At 36.7% G+C, this 27,297-nt stretch overlaps 1 protein-coding gene across 4 annotated transcripts in view; it reads left to right on the forward strand.

The window, feature by feature from the left end:
* The window catches only part of HECTD1 (HECT domain E3 ubiquitin protein ligase 1), a 60,825-nt gene that overhangs the window by 30,045 nt on the left and 3,483 nt on the right, over window positions 1–27,297 (forward strand). For 2 of the 4 annotated variants that reach the window (XM_086462760.1, XM_086462761.1), the window contains 24 exons: window positions 24–299; window positions 402–478; window positions 1,810–1,944; window positions 2,176–2,322; window positions 2,681–2,775; window positions 3,187–3,292; window positions 4,291–4,425; window positions 4,513–4,652; window positions 5,189–5,512; window positions 6,004–6,170; window positions 6,348–6,524; window positions 9,290–10,126; window positions 13,268–13,489; window positions 15,208–15,341; window positions 17,250–17,406; window positions 18,185–18,407; window positions 21,025–21,079; window positions 21,318–21,500; window positions 21,834–22,044; window positions 22,127–22,212; window positions 23,093–23,220; window positions 24,917–25,118; window positions 25,263–25,400; window positions 25,655–26,262. In XM_086462760.1, the coding sequence (XP_086318886.1) occupies window positions 24–299; window positions 402–478; window positions 1,810–1,944; window positions 2,176–2,322; window positions 2,681–2,775; window positions 3,187–3,292; window positions 4,291–4,425; window positions 4,513–4,652; window positions 5,189–5,512; window positions 6,004–6,170; window positions 6,348–6,524; window positions 9,290–10,126; window positions 13,268–13,489; window positions 15,208–15,341; window positions 17,250–17,406; window positions 18,185–18,407; window positions 21,025–21,079; window positions 21,318–21,500; window positions 21,834–22,044; window positions 22,127–22,212; window positions 23,093–23,220; window positions 24,917–25,118; window positions 25,263–25,400; window positions 25,655–26,262 (4,963 nt within the window). Of the gene's footprint in view, window positions 1–23; window positions 300–401; window positions 479–1,809; window positions 1,945–2,175; window positions 2,323–2,680; window positions 2,776–3,186; window positions 3,299–4,290; window positions 4,426–4,512; window positions 4,653–5,188; window positions 5,513–6,003; window positions 6,171–6,347; window positions 6,525–9,289; window positions 10,127–13,267; window positions 13,490–15,207; window positions 15,342–17,249; window positions 17,407–18,184; window positions 18,408–21,024; window positions 21,080–21,317; window positions 21,501–21,833; window positions 22,045–22,126; window positions 22,213–23,092; window positions 23,221–24,916; window positions 25,119–25,262; window positions 25,401–25,654; window positions 26,263–27,297 lie in introns of all 4 variants that reach the window. The other 2 variants (XM_086462763.1, XM_086462762.1) reach the window with 2 other exon arrangements.

Here is a 27,297-nt window from a genome sequence, read left to right on the forward strand (position 1 = left end):
AATGTTTGTTTCTTTTTAAATAGAAAGTAGGAGTGAGTTCCTTGAGAAGTTGCAAAGAGCTCGAAGCCAAGTAAAACCATCTACCACAAGCCAGCCAATCTTATCTGCACCAGGGCCAACTAAACTTACTGTAGGAAACTGGTCACTCACTTGTTTAAAAGAAGGAGAAATTGCTATTCACAATTCTGATGGCCAGCAAGCTACAATACTGAAAGAAGATCTGCCAGGCTTTGTGTTTGAATCTAACAGAGGAACGAAGCATTCATTTACAGCTGAAACTTCTTTGGGTAAGTATGTAGGTATGTGTTATGTGCAGGTAGGAGCAAGCATACATGAGGTAGTTTTTCTGTTTGCTTTTCATACCTGTGAGAAATTGTGACTTTTCTGAAAATGTGTTGCAGGGTCAGAATTTGTGACTGGCTGGACAGGCAAAAGAGGAAGAAAGCTGAAATCTAAACTGGAGAAGACAAAGCAAAAGGTTGGTGAATTTTATACTTAGAATTTATTTGAGTTTGTTTATTTTATAACATGCTTATGAAGTTTTAGTTTCCTATTAGAGGATTAAAATCTTTTCTGATTTCAACTAGACACAATTTTTGTACTAAGCTTGAAGGGGAAAACTTCACTCAGAACAGAGCACTTCTGCAGGTGCTTTTATCCAACAGTCTTAGTAAACTCTGTGCTCTTCTAGAGGAAAATGCATTTTATTTTAAAAATGTAAGGAAATCAAATTCTCCTTACCTATATTCAAATGCTGTAGGTTTTTCTTTTTTTTTAATGCAAAAAGAAAAGACATTATGATTGATACTACAGTTGTGTCGGAGACATGTTATTTCTCTTCACTACATTCAGCTAAATTAGGCTGGATGTTGTGACAGGTAGGGGGATGGAAGTGAACAGTCTGTATTGTGAGAGTTGTGGTAGTGAAACAAAATGTGTAAACCCCTCATTTTAGACCTCTGAAATTCTTCTTTCTCTTCTCAAACTGAGGGGAAAAAAAGAGGAACTGAGAAATGAAGTATTACTCTTTTTAAAAAAATGCACAAACTGACACTACGATCTGTGGCCAGCTGACACCAAGGGCTCAAGCTAATATTCGCTCTTGACCTCCTGCAGTTTCTAACAGTGCAGCTGATAGGTTCTGTACCAAAAGTCTGCAGCATGTCACGACACTTATAACTGAGGAAATGTGACCCTAAATTGAAAATTAAAATACTGTGGATAGGTGGAATGATAAAAGGAAGGCCGTGCTCTTTCACACCTGAGGTTGCACTGTGTAGATCCAAAGCTTGTGAAATACATTATTGTAGGTCATGTGATGATAGCAAAAATAAGAACTTATTTTATCAAATCTGTATCTTGTCTGATCCACACTTTGGAGAAAAAGTAATTCTTAGTATAAGGTCACAGACTTTTTGTGTGAATTTGTTTAAGGAATGTGAATAGAGCATTCAGAAACTGTATAAAACCCCGTTAATCTTACCTCTGAAAAGACTGCCAGCTCCATGATACAGTTCTAAAGAAACAGAATTGCAGATTGAGAGTCCTGTCTTCTCCTACGTTTGTGCTGTAGTTTAATATATGATGGTAAGCTTAGTTTCTGTAAGTTTCAGTAAGATTCTATTTATTTCCATTTATTTCACCTGTACATTTATCCTTTCACAACCTTTGTATTTCATGAGGTCTGATAGGTTTTGATTCTTCCCTATTTGTGTCTGTCACGGACAACTTTAAAAAAAGATGACCAAGTTTCTGGTATCTTGGAGAATAAGTAAGTTACAACTTCTGATTATCAAAATCCTTTTGTAGGTACGCACTATGGCAAGAGATTTATATGATGATCATTTTAAAGCTGTTGAAAGCATGCCTCGAGGAGTAGTTGTAACACTGAGGAACATAGCAACACAGTTAGAGTCTGCATGGGAACTTCATACAAACAGACAGGTAAGTGTACCTCCTTTAGTTTGTAATGTGTGATGTCAGTCGAAATCACATAATACGGTTCAGACTAGTCTGTCACGACGTAAAGGAAAGTCACAATATGTCTGTCTGAAATGTGGGGGGTGTTAATGCATGTAATTCCCAGTTAGTACTTTACTGGGACATTATTTTTCAAATGAAGCAAGTAGAAAAACTCTTATTTTGTTTCACTATAATTGTCTTTTTGTCTTCCAGTGTATTGAGGGAGAAAATACTTGGAGAGATTTAATGAAGACTGCTCTGGAAAACTTAATTGTACTGTTGAAGGATGAGAATACTATTTCTCCGTATGAAATGTGCAGTAGTGGCTTAGTTCAATCGTTGCTTACAGTTTTAAATAATGTGAGTTTCTAGAACATAAATCTCTGAAGAAAAAATGTCTAAAAACCCCATAATGTAGGCGTGTGCCTTAATTTAAAAAAACTATTATAAATGTGGCTTTTTCCCGTCTAGATGAAAATCAGGCAGGCTTGCTCCAGTTATTGAATATATGCTATCACAATAGATGACTTTAGTTCAAATAAGCCATTAAGAATCTTTAAATCAACACTGGTCAGTTCTAATGGCTGATATCATTTAGCTTTTCACATGCACATTTTAAATAGGGAATTCAGTGAGACTAAACAGATATTTTTGCCAGTATAAAGAATAAATATATTGCTTTGTATTAGAAGTAACATATATCCTTTTTTTATTTTAGAATGTCGATTTAGATGTGAAACAAGACTGTAGTCAACTGGTAGAGAGAATAAACGTTTTCAAAACAGCATTCAGTGAAAATGAAGATGATGAAAGGTAAAAACCAAACAAAACTTTGCCTCTGTGAATCAGTATGGGATGTTTAAAATAATTTCAAGACAGAACTGTTCTTTCCATTTCAATTTGTCTTTCTCTGGAGTAGAAAATTGGTCTTAAAAGACAGCATCTGCTATTGAGGTAGTGGTTGAAAATTTTACTGAATTAATTCTATCTGTAAGAGTCAACTGTACGGAATGTACGTATGTTGACAAATAGAAAGGTGACTTTTGTTCATCACTGTGCAGATTAATATTGTTCTTACTGTGCTGTAATCATGTGACTAGTACAGAGGAGATCAGTAGAAATAGTGTGCTGAGATATTTCCTACAGCTAGGTACTATTCTCTCAGATACTGTAGTTTTTTGTCTCTTTGCAGTGTGGTAACATAGTAACTGTTCCCTTTCACAGTCGTCCAGCAGTTGCATTAATTCGGAAATTGATAGCAGTGTTAGAATCTATCGAACGTCTACCTCTCCACTTGTATGATACACCAGGATCTACGTATAATCTTCAGGTAAATGTACAGTGATAACAATATGTCGCACTGAGAGAGATGCAAATGGATGTTATGCGAATTTCAAGGAAAGTTACACACATTAAGTCTGTGTGAAGCATATTCTTGTAAAAGTGGGTAGAATTAGGTAAAGAACAACAAACTTTTTAGCATATGTTTCCTTTAACACTTAACCTAAATGTTTGGGTGTTCCTCTGCTGTCATTTTTATGCTGTGAAGTGAAAGTAAATTTTGATTGAAGAGGCAATGTGTTTGTTCTTTCTTTTGTCTTCAAGTATTGTTCTCTTTATATGGGAATATGCCCCCTAGTAAGTAAGTACCCTTACTACTTGAACAAGCATTTGGCTGAAGACAATTCGAAGACATGTTTATTTGTGATGACTAGGAATGGGCTGTAATTAAGAGGGTCCCTTCTAGGGCTGTGTGTTCTTTTGGTAACACAAGACACCTAGGCACGTGCAGGATCAGCAGCTTCTTATCAAGGAAAGCTGCAATTTGACTAAAATATTACTTGTTTTTATCCAGTTTATGTGCAGGCTTAATTTTTTCTATTTGAAAGCACAGTTTGGGATTTTGCAAGATGGCAATCAAGTGTGAATATTTCTGTTTTAATGTTAAATTATTAGAAAATAGTTGCAGAAACTTGCAAAAACGCTGTTGCTATTGAATATCTTGAAAAAACATTTTCAGTTTTTGTGTTACTGTGCTTGCTAGTCTACAAGATTTGGAAATAAAAGCTATGCAAATGCATGACACTTGAGAAGATACTAGCTTGAATGTGTAATTGACTTATACATTGACTATTAAAGAATTGTTTGGTTAATTGAAAAAAAGGAAACTACTTTTTAAAGCATTAAATTAGAATATAGTTTGCTTAAGTTACACAACAAAAATGGTTGGTATGCCACTAAACCATGTTGGAGTGAAATATTTTGCTTTTCTTAAAATTACAAAACCTAAATAGAAAAGTCTATATTAATGTTTAGCTACTCTTTCAGATATTAACAAGGCGCTTGAGGTTTCGTTTGGAACGTGCCTCGGGAGAGACATCTTTAATAGATCGAACTGGTAGAATGCTAAAGATGGAGCCATTGGCAACTGTTGAGTCTCTGGAGCAGTATCTCCTGAAAATGGTGAGCAACTTGCCACACACGCAGTTCACCAGGAATGTGGTTGCTTTCTGCATCTTAAATATTTGATTTCTTTTCATTGATATGCAGGTAGCAAAGCAATGGTACGACTTTGATAGGGCTTCATTTGTTTTTGTACGAAAACTACGTGAAGGCCAAACATTTGTGTTCAGACATCAACATGATTTTGATGAAAATGGAATTATTTACTGGATTGGGACAAATGCAAAGTGAGTTTCTTCAAAGCTAAGTCTTTTGAAGTCATATACAATAAACTGTGATCTGTGGGGTAGGGAGAGAGAATTCATAATGAAATGAAATAATTTTTTCATTTCATATGATATGTATTTCAATCATATAGTTTTTTTAGAAGTGGGAGGTACTTTGCTTTTACTGTTGATCAATATAATTACATTTCTTTTTGTTCTACTCGAATAATAGAAAAATATGAATCTCTGAAGTTATGTTGAGTGTTTGTATACTTACCTAAGAAATGAAGGGGTGGTGAAGTTTGGGTCTTTGATTTTGTTTGCTGAGGTTTTGTTAGTTTTTAGATTGATTTATTTATTTATTTTAACTGCTAGTAAAGTGATGTTTGGAACATCTCTGAAGTTATCTAATTATCTACAATTGTATTAATAACTTTAGTTTGTAATAAATTCAGCTATAATAATACAATTTGCAGTAAATGTCAAATGTTACTGATACTTGTTTGTTTTTTTAATGTAAGTAATAATTGAACAGTACATTTCTCTTTTTAATGTAGAACTGCATATGAGTGGGTAAATCCAGCAGCCTATGGGTTAGTAGTGGTTACATCCTCAGAAGGAAGAAATCTGCCTTATGGCCGTTTAGAAGACATCCTAAGCCGTGACAGTTCAGCTCTCAATTGTCATACTAACGATGATAAGAATGCTTGGTTTGCCATAGATCTTGGCCTTTGGGTTATACCATCAGCTTACACATTACGCCATGCTCGAGGTTATGGACGATCTGCTCTCAGAAATTGGGTTTTCCAAGTATCTAAGGATGGACAGAACTGGACTACTTTGTATACTCATGTTGATGACTGTAGTCTCAATGAACCAGGGTATGTCAGTTTGTTTTATCACTTTTTATAAAACCAAGATCAGTTAAAAATGTACTTGGCTGTAGATCAATTTAATGTGTACTATAGGTGTAATAATGTAACTATATAAAGAAATGGTCGAGGGGTTGGACTAGATGATCTTTTGAGGTCCCTTCCAACCTCTGACATTCTGTGATTCTGTGATTAAATTATCAAGGGTGGGCTGGAAAATAGGTGATTCATAAGTTCTCTATATGGTTCACATAATGGTATTTTTCCATCACTGAAATTTTGCATTTGATATTTTTCTGAGAAAATAGTAACATCAGCACTCTATATAGAGTTTGTCCTTAGCGTTAATAGATTTTACGTATCTTGTATTCTTGGCAAGTTTTCTGATTTTTATCCATATGTGATCAGCATTATGGTTTTGTTTGCTTTGGTATTAAGGTTTATTTGGTTTTGCCTTTTTTTTTTTTCTGTCCCACCCCCACTTTCTAATAAATTTAAAGGTCTACAGCAACGTGGCCTTTAGATCCTCCAAAAGATGAGAAACAGGGTTGGAGACATGTTAGAATAAAACAGATGGGAAAGAATGCCAGTGGGCAAACACACTACCTCTCCTTGTCTGGATTTGAACTTTATGGCACTGTGAATGGAGTATGTGAAGATCAGCTGGGTAAGAAAAAGACCACGTACATTGTATTTGTTCTCTTATAATGTTCATGAACTACAATATAAAAATCAATGTGAAAAAGCAGGTTACCTGTTGCAGTGGAACTTGTGTAGAAGCAAGCTCAAAGTTACTCCCCATTCAATACTTAAGTCTTTTAATTTCGATTTACATTTCTTGTAGGAAAAGCCGCTAAAGAAGCTGAAGCAAATCTGCGAAGGCAACGACGTCTGGTCCGTTCTCAGGTGTTGAAATATATGGTTCCAGGAGCTCGTGTAATCAGAGGCATTGATTGGAAATGGAGAGATCAGGATGGAAGCCCACAGGGTGAAGGCACTGTTACAGGAGAATTGCATAACGGTGAGCACAAACTGCCTGAATTTGTAAATGTCCGTACCATGATTAGTTCATGTGGAATGGGTAGCATTAAAGTGTTTCCTTTGTAGTGTCTTGAGGTTGATAAAACTTCCAACGTTTTGGGGAGAAGGAACTCGCATACTACAACTGTTGTGGTCCATTTGTGAAATTCCTTTTTAATGCATGAAAAAAATTTTTTGCTGTAAATGAAACTTTTGTAGAGCTTGGCTTAATTAAAATACCAAATTGTTATTTAGACATCTGTTACAAAGAAGAAAGAGTATTTGAAGGTGATGGATGCAAACAGATTAATTAAGCTTTGGGCCTGCAAAATCTATAATTACCTTCTTCATTTCTTCCAGCTTAGCATTTGTAATATTTTTCTTTACTTTTGTTGTATCCTGTATCTTTCCTACCTTGCTAGCTTCAGTGGGATCAAGTTGTTATTTTTTAATTAAAAGCATGAAAAGTAATTAACTTACTGTGCAAAATAAAAACCTGCAACAGCCAGGGAAGTCAGTGCTCAGGAAGCTAAGATACTGAAGAGGCTTCAGAAGAGGATATGATCTTGTCAGCTGAACATGCTTTCCGCCTTTTTCCCCCTTTCCCTCTATTTTGGGGTACGTAAGACTTGCCTTGTTTCTGAAGCATCTTCAGCCACTCCTAGGCTTGCTCTTAGCCAGGCTTTAAAATTTCTTCTAGTTTATGGAGTTGTCAGCTCTCAAACACAGAGAAATGTCCAAAGTACAATATTTAAAATCTTTTGAAGCTTTGAATCTTATTTAAGACATGCAGTGTAGCTTCTAGGGAATTCTTCCATCATCTGTACATTGTTCTTATCAGATGCAACAGTATCCATAGCTACATTCTCACTTTGAAGACTTTAGGTATTATTGGTGAGTAGTATTCTACTAAATCAGTATTTTTGTTACTATGTTCCAGTAAAACTTTCTCATTTAAGCATAGCTGAAATTGAGGTTCATTTATCAAATGGTGATGACAAACAATGTGAAACGTGTATCAGCAGACTCGTTCCTGTCTCAGCTGTCTTTCAAATAGAATTTTGAAATTCATATCCCGCTGACTTTTTTGTCATTATTCACAAGTTTAGACAAATCTTGAGTTGTTTTAGGACTGTAATGATGGAGGACTCCAAGTACATAACATATTAAAAAAATTGTGCAGATTGAAAACTGTTTGTAATTAATATATATTAGGGAAAGGAACTTGCAAAACAAGAACAGTTTAGTTACACTTTTACAAAATACCCTGTTCAGATATTAATGAAGGGGAAAAATTATACTGTTTAACTACAGTATGGAACTACTTTTTTTTTCTGTATTTGATAAGGAAGGCAAATAAACTATAGAAAGGGAAAAAAATTCAGACTTGCTTCACAACTTTACCCTTCAAAGGTTTAGTGACATGAAGCTATTCAGATATAGCTCATGAAGGTGGAATAAAATCATACAAGAATAACATGATCTAAACCGGCTCATAGGGGGATGACATGTCTACTTACCATATCTGAAAACTTTATCCATTTTTAAATACTCTTCCTCCAGAGTGGTATTTCTAAATAGAAAATTGCCTGTGACCTTCTGTTTCGGTCTAGGAAGTGATGACTTTTGGATAGTTACAAGGTAAAAGCGCACCTACTACTAAAAATAATATTGTGCTCCAAATCAGCTCTCTTCTATTTTATTAAAGAAAAAGAAGTGTGTACATATGGACCTGACATCTTGTTTTGAATTTCTGTCTGAAGTTACAGAAGATAACTGAGCTTTAGGGGGGTTATTTTTAAAGAAATTGTGTATCAATTAAAATAGTGACACCAAGTTTTGTTACAGTTAATATACTGTAAGAAATACTAGGAGGAATTTTTTTAGGTGGCTCTTGAGATTGTAGTACATACTCAGACAAGCAAAAATAAATTGTGTTGCCTCTATTTCTGTCCTAATTAGCTAAATTTTGCATATTACCCTCATTATTGCAGATTTATTACGTTTAACTGTTAAAAAAATACCAGTACTCTAAATAATCATTTAATAAAGGAATTGGAGAGTAGCATCTTTTTTCAGTGTTGTTTTGATCACAGTATAAAGTTTCATTCTATGAAACGTATTCTTTTTGCAATCCGGAAATCTTACTTGAAGTTGTCCATACCTGAATGCTGTAGAACTTTTCCTATGAATAAGAAATGCCGGAGTCTGTGTAAATTACTGAACTAAAAAGCTGAGTATCAGTAAATTAATTCTTTCACTTCATAGGGCAAGAATAAGAAATTCCAAACTAATGAGTTTCATAACATGTTTTCTGTTGGGTAAACTTGCTTATCCACAAGCATCCAACAAAGAAAAGCATTATAGAATGTCCTTGCAAGGACGTTGCATTTCTTGACAGATTATTAATAAAGTTATTGTGATACATTTTAATTTACATTTCTCTTAGTGGAGAATCTAATAATAAATTTTTGAGAGGTCCTAGTTGGTCAGGTTCCTTCCTGTAGGAAACTTTACTTTTGGCTGGATTCTGAGACCCTGAAGATAAAGACTTCATGCTTGCTGCCTCAGTGTTGACAACATTTTAAAATACCAAATCGTTTGATTTAAACACTTCCTTTTTAATTGGCATTAAGGCTTATTTAGTGATTTTATGAATTCAGAAGTGCAGCCCTTATGAGAAGGTGATCCCACATTGTGGAGCTACTGTCTGACACGCTCCTGTCTGCTTTCTGCTGGATCTCACAAACTCCTGTCCCTTTCTAGGCTGGATTGATGTCACCTGGGATGCTGGTGGCTCTAACTCTTACCGTATGGGCGCAGAAGGAAAGTTTGACCTCAAGCTTGCACCAGGGTACGACCCTGATTCAGCGGCATCACCCAAACCTGTTTCATCCACTGTTTCAGGCACAACGCAGTCATGGAGCAGCTTGGTGAAAAACAACTGTCCAGACAAGACGACTGCTGCTGCAGGCTCCTCAAGTAGAAAAGGAAGCAGCAGTTCTGTGTGTAGCGTGGCCAGTAGCAGCGACATCAGCTTGGGTTCGACCAAAATGGAACGGAGATCAGAAAGTGTAATGGAGCAAAATATAGTTTCAGGCACTGACGTCCATGAACCAATTGTTGTTCTGTCTTCCGCTGATAGTGTGCCTCAGGCTGAAGTAGGGTCATCTTCCAGTGCAAGCACCAGCACCTTAACAGCGGACATGGGAAATGAAAACGCAGAGAGGAAGTTAGGTCCTGATAACTCAATACGTACTCCTGGGGAGTCCAGTGCTATATCCATGGGAATTGTTAGCGTAAGCTCTCCTGACGTGAGCTCAGTCTCTGAACTGACTAATAAAGAAGCAGCTTCCCAACGACCTCTAAGCTCTTCAGCAAGTAACAGACTCTCAGTCAGTTCTTTGTTGGCTGCTGGGGCACCAATGAGCTCCAGCGCAAGCGTTCCCAACTTATCATCTCGAGAAACTTCCAGCCTGGAGTCCTTTGTACGAAGAGTGGCAAACATAGCACGTACCAATGCCACAAACAACATGAATTTAAGCCGAAGTAGCAGTGATAACAATACTAATACTTTAGGAAGAAATGTCATGAGTACTGCAAGTAAGTAAGCTATCTTTACTTTTAGTTGAAGCTTTTGTTATTTCTTTGGCTTCCGTTAGACTTAAAGAAGTTTTGCTTCTGTTGGCCTGATAGAGAAATGAACTTAGAGCAGCATTGACCTCGTGTGTACCTGTAGAACTCATGAAGAGCTCACAGAGTTAGTGTCAGCTGGGAAGTGTTACATTGCCCTGTGATGTCAGATTACACTGTGGTATCCATCAAATAGAAAATAATTTGAATTTGATGTCTGTTACATGTTTAGGGAGAGATCAAGGAGCTAGAAGACTAGCAACAGTAGGTAATGCAGGATACTCTTGCTTTCTGACCTGTGTAGATTTTGCATACTCACCTTATATGTGCCCTTTTTTGTTATTTTTACATTTTCCTCAGGAAAGGCAGTTTGTACATGTTATGAAGTCTCTGAGTGTAGGAACTAAGAACACAGTAGAAAGAAAGAAAAAAAAAAGTTGACTTCAGTATGATGAAATTAGTAGATGCCTGCATTCTGTCAGGCTGAATAACTTTATGTACTCTAATACTGTGCATGTTTGTAAACCTGCTTGTGAGTTCACTCTTCTGAATTTTCGGCACACTCCCATCAGAGTTGTTACTCAGCCAGCCTTGTTAGGTATTTTGTTCAGTGACAGTAATAGTATTTTAACTACAGAGCTGCATTTCATGAAGTAGGCAAGTTAGAAAAAGTAAAATTACCCAAGCCAGAAAGAAGCACTCAGTTCCTTGTTAAGCTGTCATGTTTTTTTAGGACTTCTATGCTTCCTTATTCAAAAACGTGGTGTTTGCTTTTAGCATTTCTTTTTTTTTTAATAATGAGTGTTTTCTTTTTTATTGGGGAGATTTTTTTTGTGTATGCTTACATTCATATTGTGATACCGGTGCAGGGGGAATATTTTCAGCCTGCATTAAAAATGTAAATAAGATACTCAAGGGAAGATTTCTGGTAATTGATCCCGTTTTAGGCAGATAGTCAATGCCTGTGGTTCTGAAGTAGTTTTGTGCTGGGGGAGAGAGAGAGAGCACCTTTGAAAAACATAGTAAGATACTTCAACAGCAAGTTTAACAGATGCCATGAATGCTTGCTATCGTACAGTGCTAAAGTTGGAAATAAGAATGTGGCAAATTGAAGATTGGATTTAATATTAAAATATATTCATACTTTTAAATTATCCCTCATGTAGGAATTATTTTGTTTTATACATTTTATACAGGTAGAAACTGTAAATGGGAACTTATGCCCCAAAAAGAGATCAGAAACTAAATTTGAGTGATCTCACTGAAGTTCTAATAGAGCAGTGCAAAAAGCTTGGAATTTTTTTGTTTTATTTGGCTTGCACATGTTTAAAAAAACAAAACACCCCTACTCTCCAAACAAACCCCAAACCCAACCAAACAACTGCCCCCTCAAAAACAAATAAAAAACCCCCAACAAAATGAACCAACCAACCAAACAAAACCACAATAAAACCCCAAGAAGTCAAGTCTGAAATCCTGATTAGTGATGCAAGTCTTTCTGGACTTGCTGTAGTGGTTGCATTTGAAAACATCAGTACTTGCCGGGAGTTAAGTGGTGCCCAGGGTAGCCAGTTTCAATTTGTTCTTGAATTCAGAGCAAATGGAATGCTGACACTTAATAGCCTTTTCTGTTTAGTATAACAGCAGAGAGTTTACTGTTATTAATTAGAAGTGGGTGGAAGACATGAATATCGAACAACTTACTTTCAAGTTCTTAACAAAAGAAAACCCCTTTGGACTGGAGAATTTCCATGCTTTCATAGAGATGAGCATATGCTTACTAACAACTCTAAATTTAAATTTTGCGCTCTCGCTCCCCACTCATAGAAATTATTTCAAGCACTATACTTCCTTGGGTCACCTTTGCTGATATTTTGTTTGCATTTTCATATTTTTGTTTTAAAACTATTACTTATGTTCTTAAGGAGGAAACAAAACAAAACAAAAGGATCAGTAACGTGTATTTTTCTTAAAGCTCCCAAGTGCACTCAGGGGAGGAATCTTTGTATTCTATCCTCCTTCAAGGGTAATAACATTTGCAAACCTTGATAATAATAGTCTGAAATTCAGAATTTAGATTGATTTTATTTTATTATTATTATTATTATTTTTAATTTAAAGAAAGGATTGCCTTAGTGTACATAAGCTGCAATAATGAAAACGTTTACTTTAAAACTGCAGAACTTGCATTTGATAAATTTTAGAGAAAGTAGATTGGAAAACATAAGGTTTAAATTTACGTATAGGTGACTCCTCAAATTTTCACGTGCAAACATGTGATTAATCTGCTGTGTTTGAAGATTGTAATGTAAATGTGTAGTTGCACATAGGTGTAATTTCTACTCGGTTATGTACACTACCTGAAATTCTTGCTGTTGAGTTTACAGTGAAATCAGTCTTGTTTCAGTTGTTAACTAAAATGCATTTACTGTGACTTACTTGAATGTGCAGTAAGGTAAATTCTTCGTTGTTGCATGCTTATTCTGAAAATGATTTATATAAATCATCCAACATGAGTAAGGTATTAAGTCACATGTTTTGCAGTACTGCCATCTTAGGCTTGTTGCCCATCATGAACATATGTGCTTATAGTTATGTGAAAGATAACAAGTCAGAGCTGCTTTAAGAACTTTAGAAAAATGCACAAAAATCACAAGTTTCACATTTGTCTTATTATGTTCTGTTCTCAATTAATTTATATATAGTTAAACTGTTTTCCCTGTATAATTTTAACTATATTGCCGTTTAGAGGTTAAATTACATTTTAGACATAGAGACACATTATTGGAGTAATAGATTTCAGAAATACTTTTCATATGTTGAAAATCAAGTAATTTCAGATTTACAGTGGGATTTGGGGATTTATTTAATAAAATTATTTGTTTTAAATGTACGCAAGGGAATATGCTCAGAAGTGGGCATCTGCATTGTAGGGTGCACTTTTGCACTGGGAAACCCTTCCCCTTTATTCTGTTATTCTTTATTGTAAAATAACACATCTGATAATTTTTCAACCCCAAATATATTTTTCAACACAGGAGTCATGCATGTAAGTTGTACTCTTGAAGTCATCAAATCATTTATTTTATCTTACCATATCTTTATCTATAGCTTCTCCTCTTATGGGTGCCCAAAGTTTTCCTAATCTGACTACAACTGGTACCACATCAACAGTGACCATGTCTACATCCAGTGTTACTAGCAGCAGCAATGTAGCTACAGCAACTACAGTTTTATCTGTTGGTCAGTCGCTTAGTAATACTCTAACTACTAGCCTAACATCAACATCTAGTGAGAGCGATACAGGTCAGGAGGCAGAATATTCTTTATATGGTAAGTTTCATTTTTAAATGACCATAAGCAGACTTCCCATTAATGATTTTTCCTTTTCTTCCATTGTTATGATTTTCTCATGTGGCAGTTTATTTACTGAAAAATATTTGAAAGTTGAGCTGTTCATATGTTACTAGTTTTGTAAGGTAGTAAGCAAAATAATGTTAACATAGTAGTATTTCCTTATGTTTTCAGGTCTCTATTTTCAGTAGTTCCTATCCCAGCTTATTATTATTTATAGTATAGTTTATTTAGGCATTTAATCTCTTCATAATCAAATAAGTTTAATACCTACTGTAGTTTGCATATGAACCTCTAATTAAAATCAAAATGTTATTTCCTATTGTGTTGTATGCTACATGCTCAGTCTGAGCTACCTTGTGTTAGTGATTGAAAACCATCTGCCATTAGGCACATTACACACTTAAAATCATATAGGAGGTTCCAGTTACCTCAATACCATAATAGTAATTGGAAAGGGCACAGAAATAAAAATGCCATGGACAATGGAATTATATGATGTGAGGAACAAAATCCAGGGTTACATGGGCACTATACGCTAGAAACAGACATTAGGATGGAAGTTATTTGCAGGATATGAATACTGTGAAAGAAGATTTAAGTTAACTAGGTTAATAATAACTAGGAATCAAGTTGATGAAATGAAGTCAAGAAAAACCTGGGCTAGATATGGGAAAATACTTGTTAACGTAAAGGTTATTGAATTGTGAGATGTTCTTGAAGGAAAAGACATTTAATTTATTTAAAACTGGATTGGATTGAGATTGTGTTCTATTTTGTTGCCTATGGAAATTGCTTGAAAAATATCTGGTGATTTCAGTGGATATCGGAAATATCTGGAGGCAGTTGATTAAGATATCTGTGTATGCCATCTCCCTCTATTCTTATGATTCAGTCTCATTTGATATTTTGCTTGGGCGACAAGTCTTAAAATATATCATAAACAACTGGGCAAATAGTCACCTTAAAGTTTCTGTTGGGACACTGGTAAAAATTCAAAGGGTGTTTGGGTGGTACAGGTAGTTTGTATGCTTATAGAAAAATGTAAAAGTTGAAAGATTCATTCCAGTCCACCTTGGATTGTTGTGAACTTCCTTTCTGGTTTTGGGGGGTTGGCTTTTAAGTCTTAGTACTAGGTGGGTGAAATTGAACTTTGTCTTCAGCTTCTTGTTACAGAAACTATTTAGCAAGTGAATCTTTAAAAATATCGCTCCTAAACGTTATTTTAAATGTTCCTTACATTACCTGTAATTTGAGGTCTAAGTCACACGTTCTTAGTGGAAATTACATCACTAACCAGTTTTTTAAATTATTTAGGCATAGAATCAGACAGTATACATTTGTGTACCATTTTTTGTGATCTTCTGTAATTTAAAATAAGTGTGATTGTAAAATGTTTGATATAAGCAAATGAGAAACTGATCACTCTTGCTGATTGCTCTTAATTATACATCTGTTAAGTGCTTCTCTCCTTAGTTATAATACTGACTAGACCCCTGAACTTTGTCAGGTGTATGCTTTTATCACAGCTTTTAATGTTATAATGCCATAAGTAATTTTTTGGTGTTCTTTTTCTTGTTTGAGTGAGATTTGTTTTTTCACTCTTCCCAATGCTACTGTTCTTTAATTTTCAAAATTTTGCTTTAAAAGTTATTCTTGGATGTTGTTCTGCATGTAAATATATATATGTATTATAGATTTTCTTGATAGTTGCCGAGCCAGTACTCTGTTGGCTGAATTAGATGATGATGAGGATCTACCTGAGCCAGATGAAGAAGATGATGAAAATGAAGATGATAACCAAGAAGATCAAGAATATGAGGAAGTTATGGTACAGTATAGTTAGCAGAGATGGTGTCTTAATTGACTAACAGATGCATTAAAAATATACAGATTTTTTTTTGGCAATATGGGGTCCCAGCTATAATCTTTCCATTAACTAAAACAAATATGTTTAGATTTCAGGCTACTAGTTTGGAGTACCTGTCCATTAAGACTCTAAATGAAATGCCAAAGTTAAAACATGTTATACTTTTCGAGGGCTGCAAACTGAGTACTACTTTATGCAGACAGTTAATTTTCACTTTTCCCCATTCTCGTGTATATTTTGAGTATTACGAAAACTGGTTTATCATGCTTTCAGGTGGGTGTGATAAAATTGCAAGGCCTCACTTGATAGGACAGCTAGCTGGGCAGTCTGCTTTCTGTATGAATTTGATTGTGCTACCTTCAACACTTATTCCAGACAAAAGTGGTTTTGAACACCAGCACACCCTGAGACCTTATAGGTCAGAATTAACACAATTAGCCTGAGGACAAGTTGACAGACAGTAGAAATGGTGGATCACTAGTTCACTGGCTGATGACATGGTATAACTTTGTGGAGTAGGCTGCTGAATTTTGTAATGATACAGTTTCATGATGTCTTTAATTGTACGCCTGTGTGAAGCAAACTATAATAATTTCAGTATGCCAGAGGAAATATCTCTTCTAAAAAAGGAAACCAAAACCACGACCCCCAAACCAAGCTCAAAAAAAACCCCCAAAACCCCAGGGGGTTAGTCCACACAGGTTTTGTGAGTTCTGGCTTTTCATTTGGTCGTTCTTTAGTGGTATGAATAGTGCTTGGCCTTCTACCACCATTTAAGTGATCAGAATGGATATTGCAAGGTCTAAGAGAAAAAATTACAAAAATTCACTAATTATAATGTATATTACATAAACATAATTATTGCTTTATGGAATTATAGAAACTCTCTTGTAATTAATATGCAAACTTTTACTAATTTGAACCAGAATACTTAGCATTTTGAACTACTGTGATTATGCTTTTAATAGAAACTCAAGTACGTTACTAAATACTTCACTATTTCACGTTCTGCACAAAGATAGGAAGTTAGGAATGGACAAGCCAGTAGTACTTATGTGAGTCTACAATCCAAACAATAACCTTAGTTTGTAGGTTGTTGATCACTTTTCAGAAATGATTAAATGGACTTAACTATTGTTGTTCATGGGAAGAAGCAGAAATAGTTACATTAGTCTTTGCTTACGATTACACAGCAAGAATCAGATCTGGAAAAGAAAATTTTCCTCTTGTGTTCCAGTCCTGTTTCCTCTGATTTACTATGTAATTCTTCTCAATAAGGACTTGAACAGATTAAAAGCTCATTGTAGAAAGGTCATGAGCCATTAATACTTGCTAAATTTTATTGAAAATTAGCTTTCTTCCCAGCATAATAGTTCCAGTATTTTGATATTTGATTTAATCTTTGAATAAAATGTGTATACGTTATATATCAATATATATATACACTTTCAAAAAAATACTTCTTGTTTTCAGAAAAATTAGTGTGTTTATTTTGACACCATTGATTATTTGATATTCCAAAGTTCAAAACATCCCCACCAAGTTGACTGATCTACAGTATTTCTATTGTATTTCCCTATGGTCTGGTGCATCATGGAAAGTTTCATTCTTTCCAGAAATTGTAGATACAGCTGTTGCAAGGCTAGCCCATTTATGTTGATTTCTTTATGTCTGTGGTTTTGGTAATTCTCTTGATTTCTGCTTAAGAAGTTAAATGGAACTAATACTGTTATGTGCCAGATTTGATATCTTCTATGTCAATTTTAATTTACTTGACTTCTGTATTCCCTAACTAACTTTCAAATTTGTGATAAAGTAACTATTTAACAAAATCTAAAAAATAACCTTTTTTTTTTTTTTTTTTTTTAGGAAGAGGAGGAGTATGAAACCAAAGGAGGCCGTAGAAGAACATGGGATGATGATTATGTATTGAAACGTCAGTTCTCTGCTCTGGTTCCTGCTTTTGACCCAAGACCTGGTCGTACTAATGTTCAACAGACAACTGACCTAGAAATCCCTCCCCCAGGTATGTTGGCGAAGCATTTGTGATGCTTGGTCTGGCTTTAGGATGGGGACTCACTGTTGAGGGCCTATTGGGCTCTGGGGACCCTGTTTCTATTAACCAGTATGAGATGCTTTTGTGGCTTTTCTCTGTTTAAACGAGAGTTTCATCTCCCTCTGCAGGTCGAAGCATTATTGAGGGAAAAGTAAATTAAGTGCTGTGTAAAATCAGTATACTTATGAATTTAACCTGAATTGGCAATAAATCTCTTGCTATATCTGGCTCCACCTGCAGGGAATAATCTGTGTGTTGAGCTACTCAAAACAGCTTTGACTGGAGAGGGTCATTGCTACAGCCAGCAGCAGAGCACCTGATCTTGCTCCTTAGATCATTCTTGTTTAGCACTCTTGTAGTCACTGTTCATTACAGAACGGAATTCATAGGTTTAGCCTATGTGGAAACGAGCTGCTTTTGATTTTAATGAACTGAAAAGAGTCAATACAACAGAAAGATACTGTGTATGAAAAAAGAATGGATGTGCTGTGATAATATTAAAGGGAATGTTACCACAACAGAAGGATCAATAGGGATTTCAGAAATTCCTGTTAGCTTTGCTTACAGAAAGTGCTGCAGTTACAGCCCTCAGATATAGTTCATACTTACAACTCAGTATCGTCTCTTTGGCATGTGTGCAGGAAGTCTTCACACTTCCTTATTGATCTGCTTCATTAATGTTTAAGCCAACTTGTTATGCATAATGTATTTTGTATTATTGGCTTCTCAAATGATTTTTCACATGCAGGTACACCTCATTCGGAACTCTTGGAAGAGGTTGAGTGCATGCCTTCACCACGTCTAGCACTTACCTTGAAAGTTTCAGGTCTTGGAACAACTCGAGAAGTAGAACTGCCCCTAACAAACTTTCGATCTACCATCTTTTACTATGTACAGAAATTGTTACAGCTTTCCTGTAATGGCAATGTGAAATCTGACAAACTCAGACGTATTTGGGAGCCAACATACACGTAAGCTCACAAGTTTGATATTCTGTGTAGAGAACACTGTGACTGATTAGAAAACAGGTGTGAAACTGTTGATTTTTTGATTCCTCCTCTGTAGGAAGCAACACTAGAATTAGCTTTTCTTGCATTTGTGTCAGGATGTTTTTACTGGTTTTAAAGCTAGTTCTGTGACTACAAAACAAAAAAAAAGTCATAACCTCTAATGCTCAACTGTGACTTGTTAATAATATTTCAAAAGTCAAGCGATTGACCAAGAGAGTAGAATTTGGTCTGGTTAGGGATCTGCTTGGAAGAATCCCGTGGGGGTATAGTCCTAGAGAGCAGAGAGGTCCAGGGGAGATGACTGATTTTTCAAGGATCATTTCCTCCCAACTCAAGAACAGTCCATTGCAATGTGTGGGAAGTGAGGTAGAGGCAGTAGGATACCTGCGTGGATGAACAAGAAACTCCCAACAGAACTCAAAACATAATAAGGAAGCATGTGAGAGGTGGAAAAAGGGTCAGGTGACCCAGTAGGAATATAGAGACATTGTCCCAGCATGGAGGTATGGGCTTAGGAAAGCCGAAGCCTGTCTAGAGTAGAATCTGGTGAAGGATGTGAAGGGCAAAAGGTTAGGGAACACTTGAAGAAGGACATACAAGTCCATGGGACCCAATGGGATGCACCCACAGGAGCTGGCCACTCTTGATTATCTTTGAAAGGTCATGGTGACTGGGAGACATTTCTGAGGACCAGAGGAAAGCAAGTGTCACTTCTGTCCCCCAGAAGAGCAAGAAAGATACAGGGAACTACAGACTGGTCACCTTCTCCTTCATCCCTGGAAAGGTGATGGAAGTAGTCCTGGCAACCATTTTCAAACAATGAAGGACAAGAAGGTGATTTGAAGTAGGTGGCATGGATTTATGACGAGGAAAGCATGCTTAACCAACCTGATAGCCTTCTCTGATAAGATGACTACTCAGTGGATGAGGAGAAAGCAGCAGATGTTATTTTCTTTGACTTTAGCAAGGCTTTCAACACCTTTTCCCTCATTGACAAACTAATCCAGTATGGACGAGATAAGTTCCTGAAAACTGCTGGAACTGCCAGGCTCAGGGGGTTGTGGTCATGGGTATGAAGTCCAGCTAGAGGCCAGCTGGTGTGCCCCAAAGGTTGATACTGGGTCCAGTACTGTTTAATGTCTGTATTAATGGACTGTACGATGGGACAGAGCTGACCCTCAGCAAGCTTGCAGACAAAAGTGGGAAGAGTCGTTGTTGCACCAGATGGTTGTGCTGCCGTTCTGAGATACCTCATCAGGCTGGAGAAATGGGGAGACAGGAATTTCATGAAGTTCCACAAATGGAAGTGGAAAGTCTAGCAGCTGGGGAAGAATAACAGCATGTGCCAGTACAGGCTGGGGGTCAGCTGGCTGCAAAGCAGCTTGGCAGAAAAGTCCCTGAGGGTCCTGGTGGATATAAAGTCGAACAAGAGTCATCTATGCACCCTGGCAGCGATGAAGGTCAGCAGTATCCTGGACTGCCTTAGAAAGCTTGAGGGAGGTGATCTTCCCCCTCAGCTCAGTGCTGGTGAGTCACATCTGGAGTGCCTTGTCCTAGTTCAGGCCTCCTCAGTGCAGGAGAGACATGGACACTGGAGTGAGTCTAGCAAAGGGCTGCTAGGATGATGAAAGGGCTTGGAGCATCTGTCATACAAAGAGAGTCTGAGACATCTAGGACTGTCTAGCCTGGAGGAAAAAAAAAAAGTTAGCAGAATTGCACCAATGTATATGAATACCTGATGGGAGGAAGTAGGGAGGACAGAGCATAGACTCTTCTTCATTGCAACAAGTGAAAGGACAAGAAGAAAATGGCTCAAATAGAAATATGGGAAATTCCATATAAACATGACACTTGAGCAGGGGTATTGGACTAGGTCTCCAGAGGTCCCTTCCAACCTCAACTATTCAGTCTACCCTAATTTGACCTTACTAGCTTTATAGTAATAGGCAGAAATCGTAAGAGTATATGATTGTATGTATTTTCCATTTGCTACATTGATGTAACTTCTGTCATACAAGAAGACTAACCTATATGAAAGCAAGAACTGCAGTAAGGTAGTTGCAGGTTTTTTAACTCTGTATTTCAGATTTCAGCAGTGCTCGTGTGCTGCACCTGTTTTCTGAGTTGCCTTGGGTGAAAAATTGTGTGCTGTAACAAAACTGTTTTCTAGTTGGAAAGCATGAGAAACAGTTGTAAATGTGCATATCTCCTAAGTTAATACACAGCAAACTATCCTAGGACTTCAACATTTTAAAGAGTTGGCACACATGTAGTGAAGAACCTAAAGCTGGTTTGGGAAATTTGCACAATGAAGGTTGATTACTCAAACCTCACTTAAGAAAATATAAATTAAATACTTTGCAAAATAAATATTGACATCCTGAAAATTACATGTGAGTTTAAGAACTTTGCTGCATCAGGCTATCCCAGATGTTCTGTGCAGCAAAGAGCAGCTGCTACTGCTGTTTTACATCGTGTTATCTAAATGCTATTGATATCTAACAAGTCAATGTATAACTACAGAATTTAGAGGATGCGCTACGAGTATGAAATACTAACTCGTTGTTTTGATATCTAGAATCATGTACAGAGAAATGAAGGATTCTGATAAAGAGAAAGAAAGTGGAAAAATGGTAAGACTTAATTCTGTGCCTTTGTGTATGTTTTTATGGCTGTTTAAACAAAAGCAAAACAAATCTTACTGCAGTTTTTTGAAATGCTACATTAAAAAACAACTAACAGTTTTCAATTACTTAAAGGATATGAGTGAGTGTATTTGTAAATGCATGCTCCTTTAAAAAAGACAAGATGTAATGCATGTGAAAGACTTTACAATCAGGAAAAACCGACATTTGGTGGTTCCTGTTGTAGGGTTGCTGGTCAGTAGAGCATGTGGAGCAGTACCTTGGCACTGACGAATTACCAAAGAATGACTTGATAACCTACCTGCAGAAGAATGCAGACTCAGCTTTCCTGCGCCACTGGAAATTAACCGGCACTAATAAAAGTATTAGGAAAAACAGAAATTGTTCCCAGCTCATAGCTGCATACAAGGTATATGTCTGCATCCCAACTTTTTTTGTTATGAATGGCTGTGTGCTTTGTTTTGCAGCTTTAAAGATTCTTGTAGAAGAGGGGTATGACAAGTTAAATGTTCACATGCCAGTACCAAGTTTAGGTTTTGCTGCCTTTTTTTTAATGTCTTCTGTTGAGTATAGTAGTGTTAAAATGCATTTGAGTCATGACTTGAACCATCCATAATTTAACAAAGTGTTGATGGTTAAACACAGTAACCATTCCGATTTTTTGAATCGTTAACTTGGAGTGCACAGTCTCAAAGATAGTGATGCATGCGGTTTTCATTCGTAACAATTCTTTTTTTTACAGGATTTTTGTGAACATGGATCAAAATCTGGATTAAGTCAAGGGGCCATTTCTACTCTTCAAAATTCTGATATCCTTAGTTTGGCAAAGGAACAACCTCAGGCCAAAGCTGGCAGTGGGCAGAACTCCTGTGGAGTAGAAGATGTTCTGCAGTTACTTCGCATTTTGTATATAGTTGCCAGTGACCCTTACACAGCACGAACTTCTCAAGAAGGTAAGTTAACTGTCCAGCAGAGCTTCTTTATTTTGTTTTCATTAAAACAGTTAAGGAAAAATTTTCCCTTGCTTATTTTCAGAAGGAGATGAGCATCCTCAGTTTAACTTCCCACCAGATGAATTCACAAGCAAAAAAATTACTACAAAGATTCTGCAACAGATTGAGGTATTACATTAATGTATTATGCACAATGTATATGATAGTCATATTGGTTTTAAGACCTTCATTTTACTCTTCCTTACTTTGACTGAAATTATTAGCGCTTTTGCCATTTTGGCTTTGGAATTGTTTCATACGATATTTACGTCCTTGTATTTTGGGTGAGTAAATTCTGTAAGAACAGACTAGCCTGAATAAAAACATATCAAGAAAAAGGTAGTAATAAATTGTATCTTTTGGTAATGAAGAAATTTTTTTTTCCTGCACCAAACATGGATGGTACAATGTAGTGTATGTGTGTCTGCCTGATGATATTGTAGCAAAGGCAATTAATTGTGTTAGGGTTCACAAACGTTTTATTGTTTATACGTTCCACACAAGGCTTTCAAAAATAGCATTTAGAAAACGTATTATTGGTACCAGGTCAGTTAGATGTGTTAAAATTAAAACTTTAAGATGTAATTCTTCAGTAGAACTAAGTTTTCTTTAACAAAGATTTAAAGAAGGTGAAGATTCTTGACTTGCTTGGCCCTTGTGTGGTTTTTGAGGGCTCTTTTTAATTCCAGTTGTATTCTATACTCGGATCTCCCCATAGTGCTACATATGCCAGAGATTTACTACAGCTTTTAGTGTCGTTGTGCCAAATCACCTTGTGTCCACTGCTGAGTCCTAGAAACCACATGATCTCATTCATAGCACTTAAATGGGCGGTGGGAGGGGGGAATGTGGCAGTTGCTGGGAAGGAAGAAACTTGCTCAAGCACAGGTAAAAACTCTGTACTTGGGTGTAGTGGGTGTCTATGGACTTAGCTACAAACTTGTTGGGACAGCCTGAGTCTAATATTAGAAAGACTTTATTTATTTATTTTCCTTGCATTAAACTACAGGAACCCTTGGCACTAGCAAGTGGAGCTTTGCCAGACTGGTGTGAGCAGCTAACGAGCAAGTGTCCTTTCTTAATTCCATTTGAAACAAGACAGTTGTACTTCACATGCACAGCGTTTGGAGCATCAAGGTAAAAAACATTTAAAAAAAACAAAAACAAAAAACCCACAAACAAAAAAACAACCCCACAACAAAAACTGACTGCTTTTTTTTTTAAACTATAATGGGGTTTTTTGATTGCTGATTCACAGAAGGATCTTATCCTAACGAGAGAGATTTTGCTTGCCAAATGTAAAGCATTTTGGATAGTAGGAAAAAAAGGAAGATGGAAAACTTCAGAAGGACTTTTGGACACTTGAAAGATTTCTTGTTCATTGTGTTAGAGGCTTATGATGAGTAGCCCACCTTTTGTTTGACAGTCTTCAGGAAATTCCTGTGAAGAAATTGTTTGGGGGTTTGTTTGGGTTTTTTTTCTTCAACTTTAGCTGAAGGCTTGCTTGTGTACCTGTAGCTAGCTTATCCTGTTGGGCAGTAAGTGGATTGGGTTGCATTTCATTGCATAAAAGAATAAGAAACAAAATTAAAAAACCCCTGAAAGTAAATGTGAATTAAATGGTTTTTGAAAACCTACACCAAAGCACATATCTTTTATTTTTATAGTTCCTGCAATGGTTTGGTGATTGTTTTGGCTTGTTTATTTTTAATTCACTAAAGTGTTAGTGAAATAAACAAAATATAACCCAAAGATGCTATTTTGAAAGTTGTTATTAGCTGCATAATGAAACTGTAACAAAACGTTTAAGGGTACCCTCTAAAGTGCTTCCCGACCTGGGAATCCTTAATACTTCGATTGCAGCAGTGATTACCTTGAGAGTATGTAGACAGTGTAAAACTTTTTGCCAGCTTGCTTTTACATAACGAGAAGGAAGAATTAGTTTTTATGGGTTTTCTTGGCTGTTTTTTTTGTTTGTTTTCGAAAGAGAAAGGGAAGTGTAGACAGTGAGTTGCAAAGTATTTACCTGGTAAGTTAAGAGCTTTCTTAAGCTCTTAAAATACTGGACATAGTTCTTAAAACTCATATACTCTGTGTGAACTCTGTGTGCACATGAACGTGGGTCTGTACAGTCTCTGTCTGGGTCTGTCATGACACTTGACCATACATGCAAAACAACCTACAGACGGTAGCTTTGTACATAGTTCATTGCTGCCTAGATGACGATACGTACAAGAATTTTGAACTTTGACTTCGTGTAAGTGCTGCTGTTAGAGGTGGCTGTTCTTCCTTCACTAGTGTGGGTCTGTATGTGTGTGACTGCAGTTCAGCGTAGGTTCTGTGTTTCTCTAATAAGTGTATAAGTGAGTGAATCTTGCTGTAAAACTTGGTCGGTATCAATGGGGTGATGTACAAGTGCCTTGCAGTATATAAAGGAAGTTGCAGTAAGTGTCTATAAACAGTTTTGAGCATCTGTGATTAAGAAGTACAGTAAATGCTGCCCTCTGTTCATTTCACTGTAATTTGAAAACTAATTCTGATCAAGAATTGTATCTTTTCATAGGTGCTATCTATTACATCAAAAGTTACGGCTGGCCCTTCATAGTAATTAAAACCTACAGTTTTCTAAACTCATAAAATACAAAGCCACCCGTATTTGGGCGTGTTAGATATTTCTGAGAAATACTTTGATATATAACTTAAGGGAAAAAAAAATTAGGTAGGTAGTACTTAACAAGGGAACTTTTTCATAGTGGCTAATTTCAAGTCTTCATGCTGGTAGGCATCAAAGTTTTAAACAACTGTTGTTTGGGGTGTGGTTTTTTTGTTCCAGAGCAATTGTATGGCTGCAGAACAGACGTGAAGCCACTGTTGAACGGACAAGGACCACCAGCACAGTGCGCCGTGATGATCCGGGAGAATTCAGAGTTGGACGCCTCAAACATGAAAGAGTGAAAGTTCCGCGAGGTGAATCCTTGATGGAATGGGCAGAAAATGTCATGCAGATTCATGCAGACAGAAAATCTGTTCTAGAGGTAAAGCATATCTGCCTAGCAGAGCGAGGTTAGATAGCTGTTTTTAATGCACTGGTCAGGATATTGAATATCCTGTTCCATAACCAACACTGACCATTTCACTAGGATTTTGGTTTTTTATTAACATTCTGTATGTTTTTCTAGGTTGAGTTTTTAGGGGAGGAAGGAACAGGCCTGGGTCCTACCTTGGAATTTTACGCGTTGGTGGCAGCAGAATTTCAGAGGACAGATTTGGGAGCTTGGCTTTGTGATGACGATTTTCCAGATGATGAGTCTCGTCAGGTATATTTCAGTTTTCATTTAAACTGAGTACTTGTGTAAAAGAAAAGTGAGTTGGATATCCAGGAATGGAAGAATACGTGATCAGTGAGCAGCTGCTCATCATGGTCAAGAATGACCTCTCTGCTCCACAGCTTCCTTTCTTACCTGTTCTCTTTTTAACAGAGAAGTAGAGTATAAGAAGTTAAACAGCCCAGATATATAATTAAATACACCTTTAACAATGTCAGCTTTTTTGTGTGTGTCTCTTAAATCAGGTTGATATTGGTGGTGGGTTGAAACCCCCTGGCTACTATGTACAGAGATCATGTGGACTCTTCACAGCACCATTCCCACAAGACAGTGATGAACTTGAAAGAATAACCAAACTCTTTCATTTCCTTGGAATTTTCTTGGCTAAATGCATTCAAGACAATAGACTTGTGGATTTACCCATTTCTAAGCCTTTTTTTAAACTCATGTGTATGGGGGATATTAAAAGTAACATGAGTAAGTTGATATATGAATCACGGGGTGACAGAGACTTGCACTGTACTGAAAGTCAGTCGGAGGCTTCTACAGAAGAAGGGCATGATTCCTTGTCCGTAGGAAGTCTGGAAGAAGACTCCAAATCAGAATTTATTCTTGATCCACCAAAACCTAAACCTCCTGCCTGGTTTAATGGAATCTTAACATGGGAAGACTTTGAACTAGTAAATCCGCATAGAGCTAGATTTCTAAAAGAAATTAAGGACCTTGCAATTAAAAGGCGTCAGATTTTAAGCAACAAAAGTCTGTCGGAAGATGAAAAGAACACAAAACTACAGGAATTAATGCTGAAGAATCCATCAGGTTCGGGGCCTCCACTTAGCATAGAGGATTTGGGGTAAGAGTTTTCATATTTATGTATAAATATGCAAACAGTGTTGTGTTAGAGACAAATGTCAACATGTATAACTAAAAATGAAGATTTCTTCATTTTAAGTGGTGTTATTGCAAGGAGGAATCATAGAGATGTTGTAAAATCGAGTTTGCCATCTGTAGCTATATTCTTGTTCCTTAGTTTGAGGATTTTCTCTTCTCGGTTGCGCAGTTTCCTAATGTTTAAACTTTAATGTGACCGCACTGCGATGCTGTATGACTCTAGAAACACACAAATACTTGTAAAGACCTTTAGAAAAGTGTGAATCAGTAATGTCTTTGCTGTGATAACTATTGAAATTTATCAAGACTTTTGGAGAGCTTTTAAAAATGACAGATTGACATTTCAGATTGCATTAATAGACACGCAGCGCAACGTTTGAATCAGTGTTAAATGGAACACGTGCTAACTTTTAGCAAATGTTAAAGGCATAAAAGTGCTCACACCTGTAAGCTTGTGTTAGGATGTCGTCTTTTGTAGTTTGAAATTATTTCTTTCGAAACAACAGTAGTTTTTCTACCATTAACATTATGGGTAATTTGTTGACGTCGTGTTGTGCCACAAGGATCGCATAGCTGGAGTTCAGGAATTGCTTCTGGCCTTGCTGACTTAGCGTGCCTTGTTAGAGAGGGGAAGCAAGCAGCACCATTGAAGGGCCCCAATGCCCAATATGTTAAGTGGCTCTGTAACTGTTAAGTGCTGGAAATTAATGTGGAGGATTCTTTGAGTTCGTGAACTGAATTGAACAGTTTGAGTAGTTTTGAAGCTGATAACTTAAAGATATAAGACTCTCTGAAATTTTCAATGGTTACCAAATCCAGATAAGTAGTGGGTGAGTACACGCACGTGCATACCGTAGATTGGAAACCCGTATTATCCGTGTAGCCCATTACTAGCTGTAGTTCTGCGCCGTGGTACCACTGTTCCCGTACGTACAAAATGAGCCCCAAGCAACGGTTTGAAATGTAGCGAGATGCTTTTGGGTGCGTGGGGTGCAGT

Source organism: Leptosomus discolor, chromosome 3 (assembly GCF_034619465.1).
Source record: "Leptosomus discolor isolate bLepDis1 chromosome 3, bLepDis1.hap2, whole genome shotgun sequence".
NCBI lineage: Eukaryota > Metazoa > Chordata > Aves > Leptosomiformes > Leptosomidae > Leptosomus > Leptosomus discolor.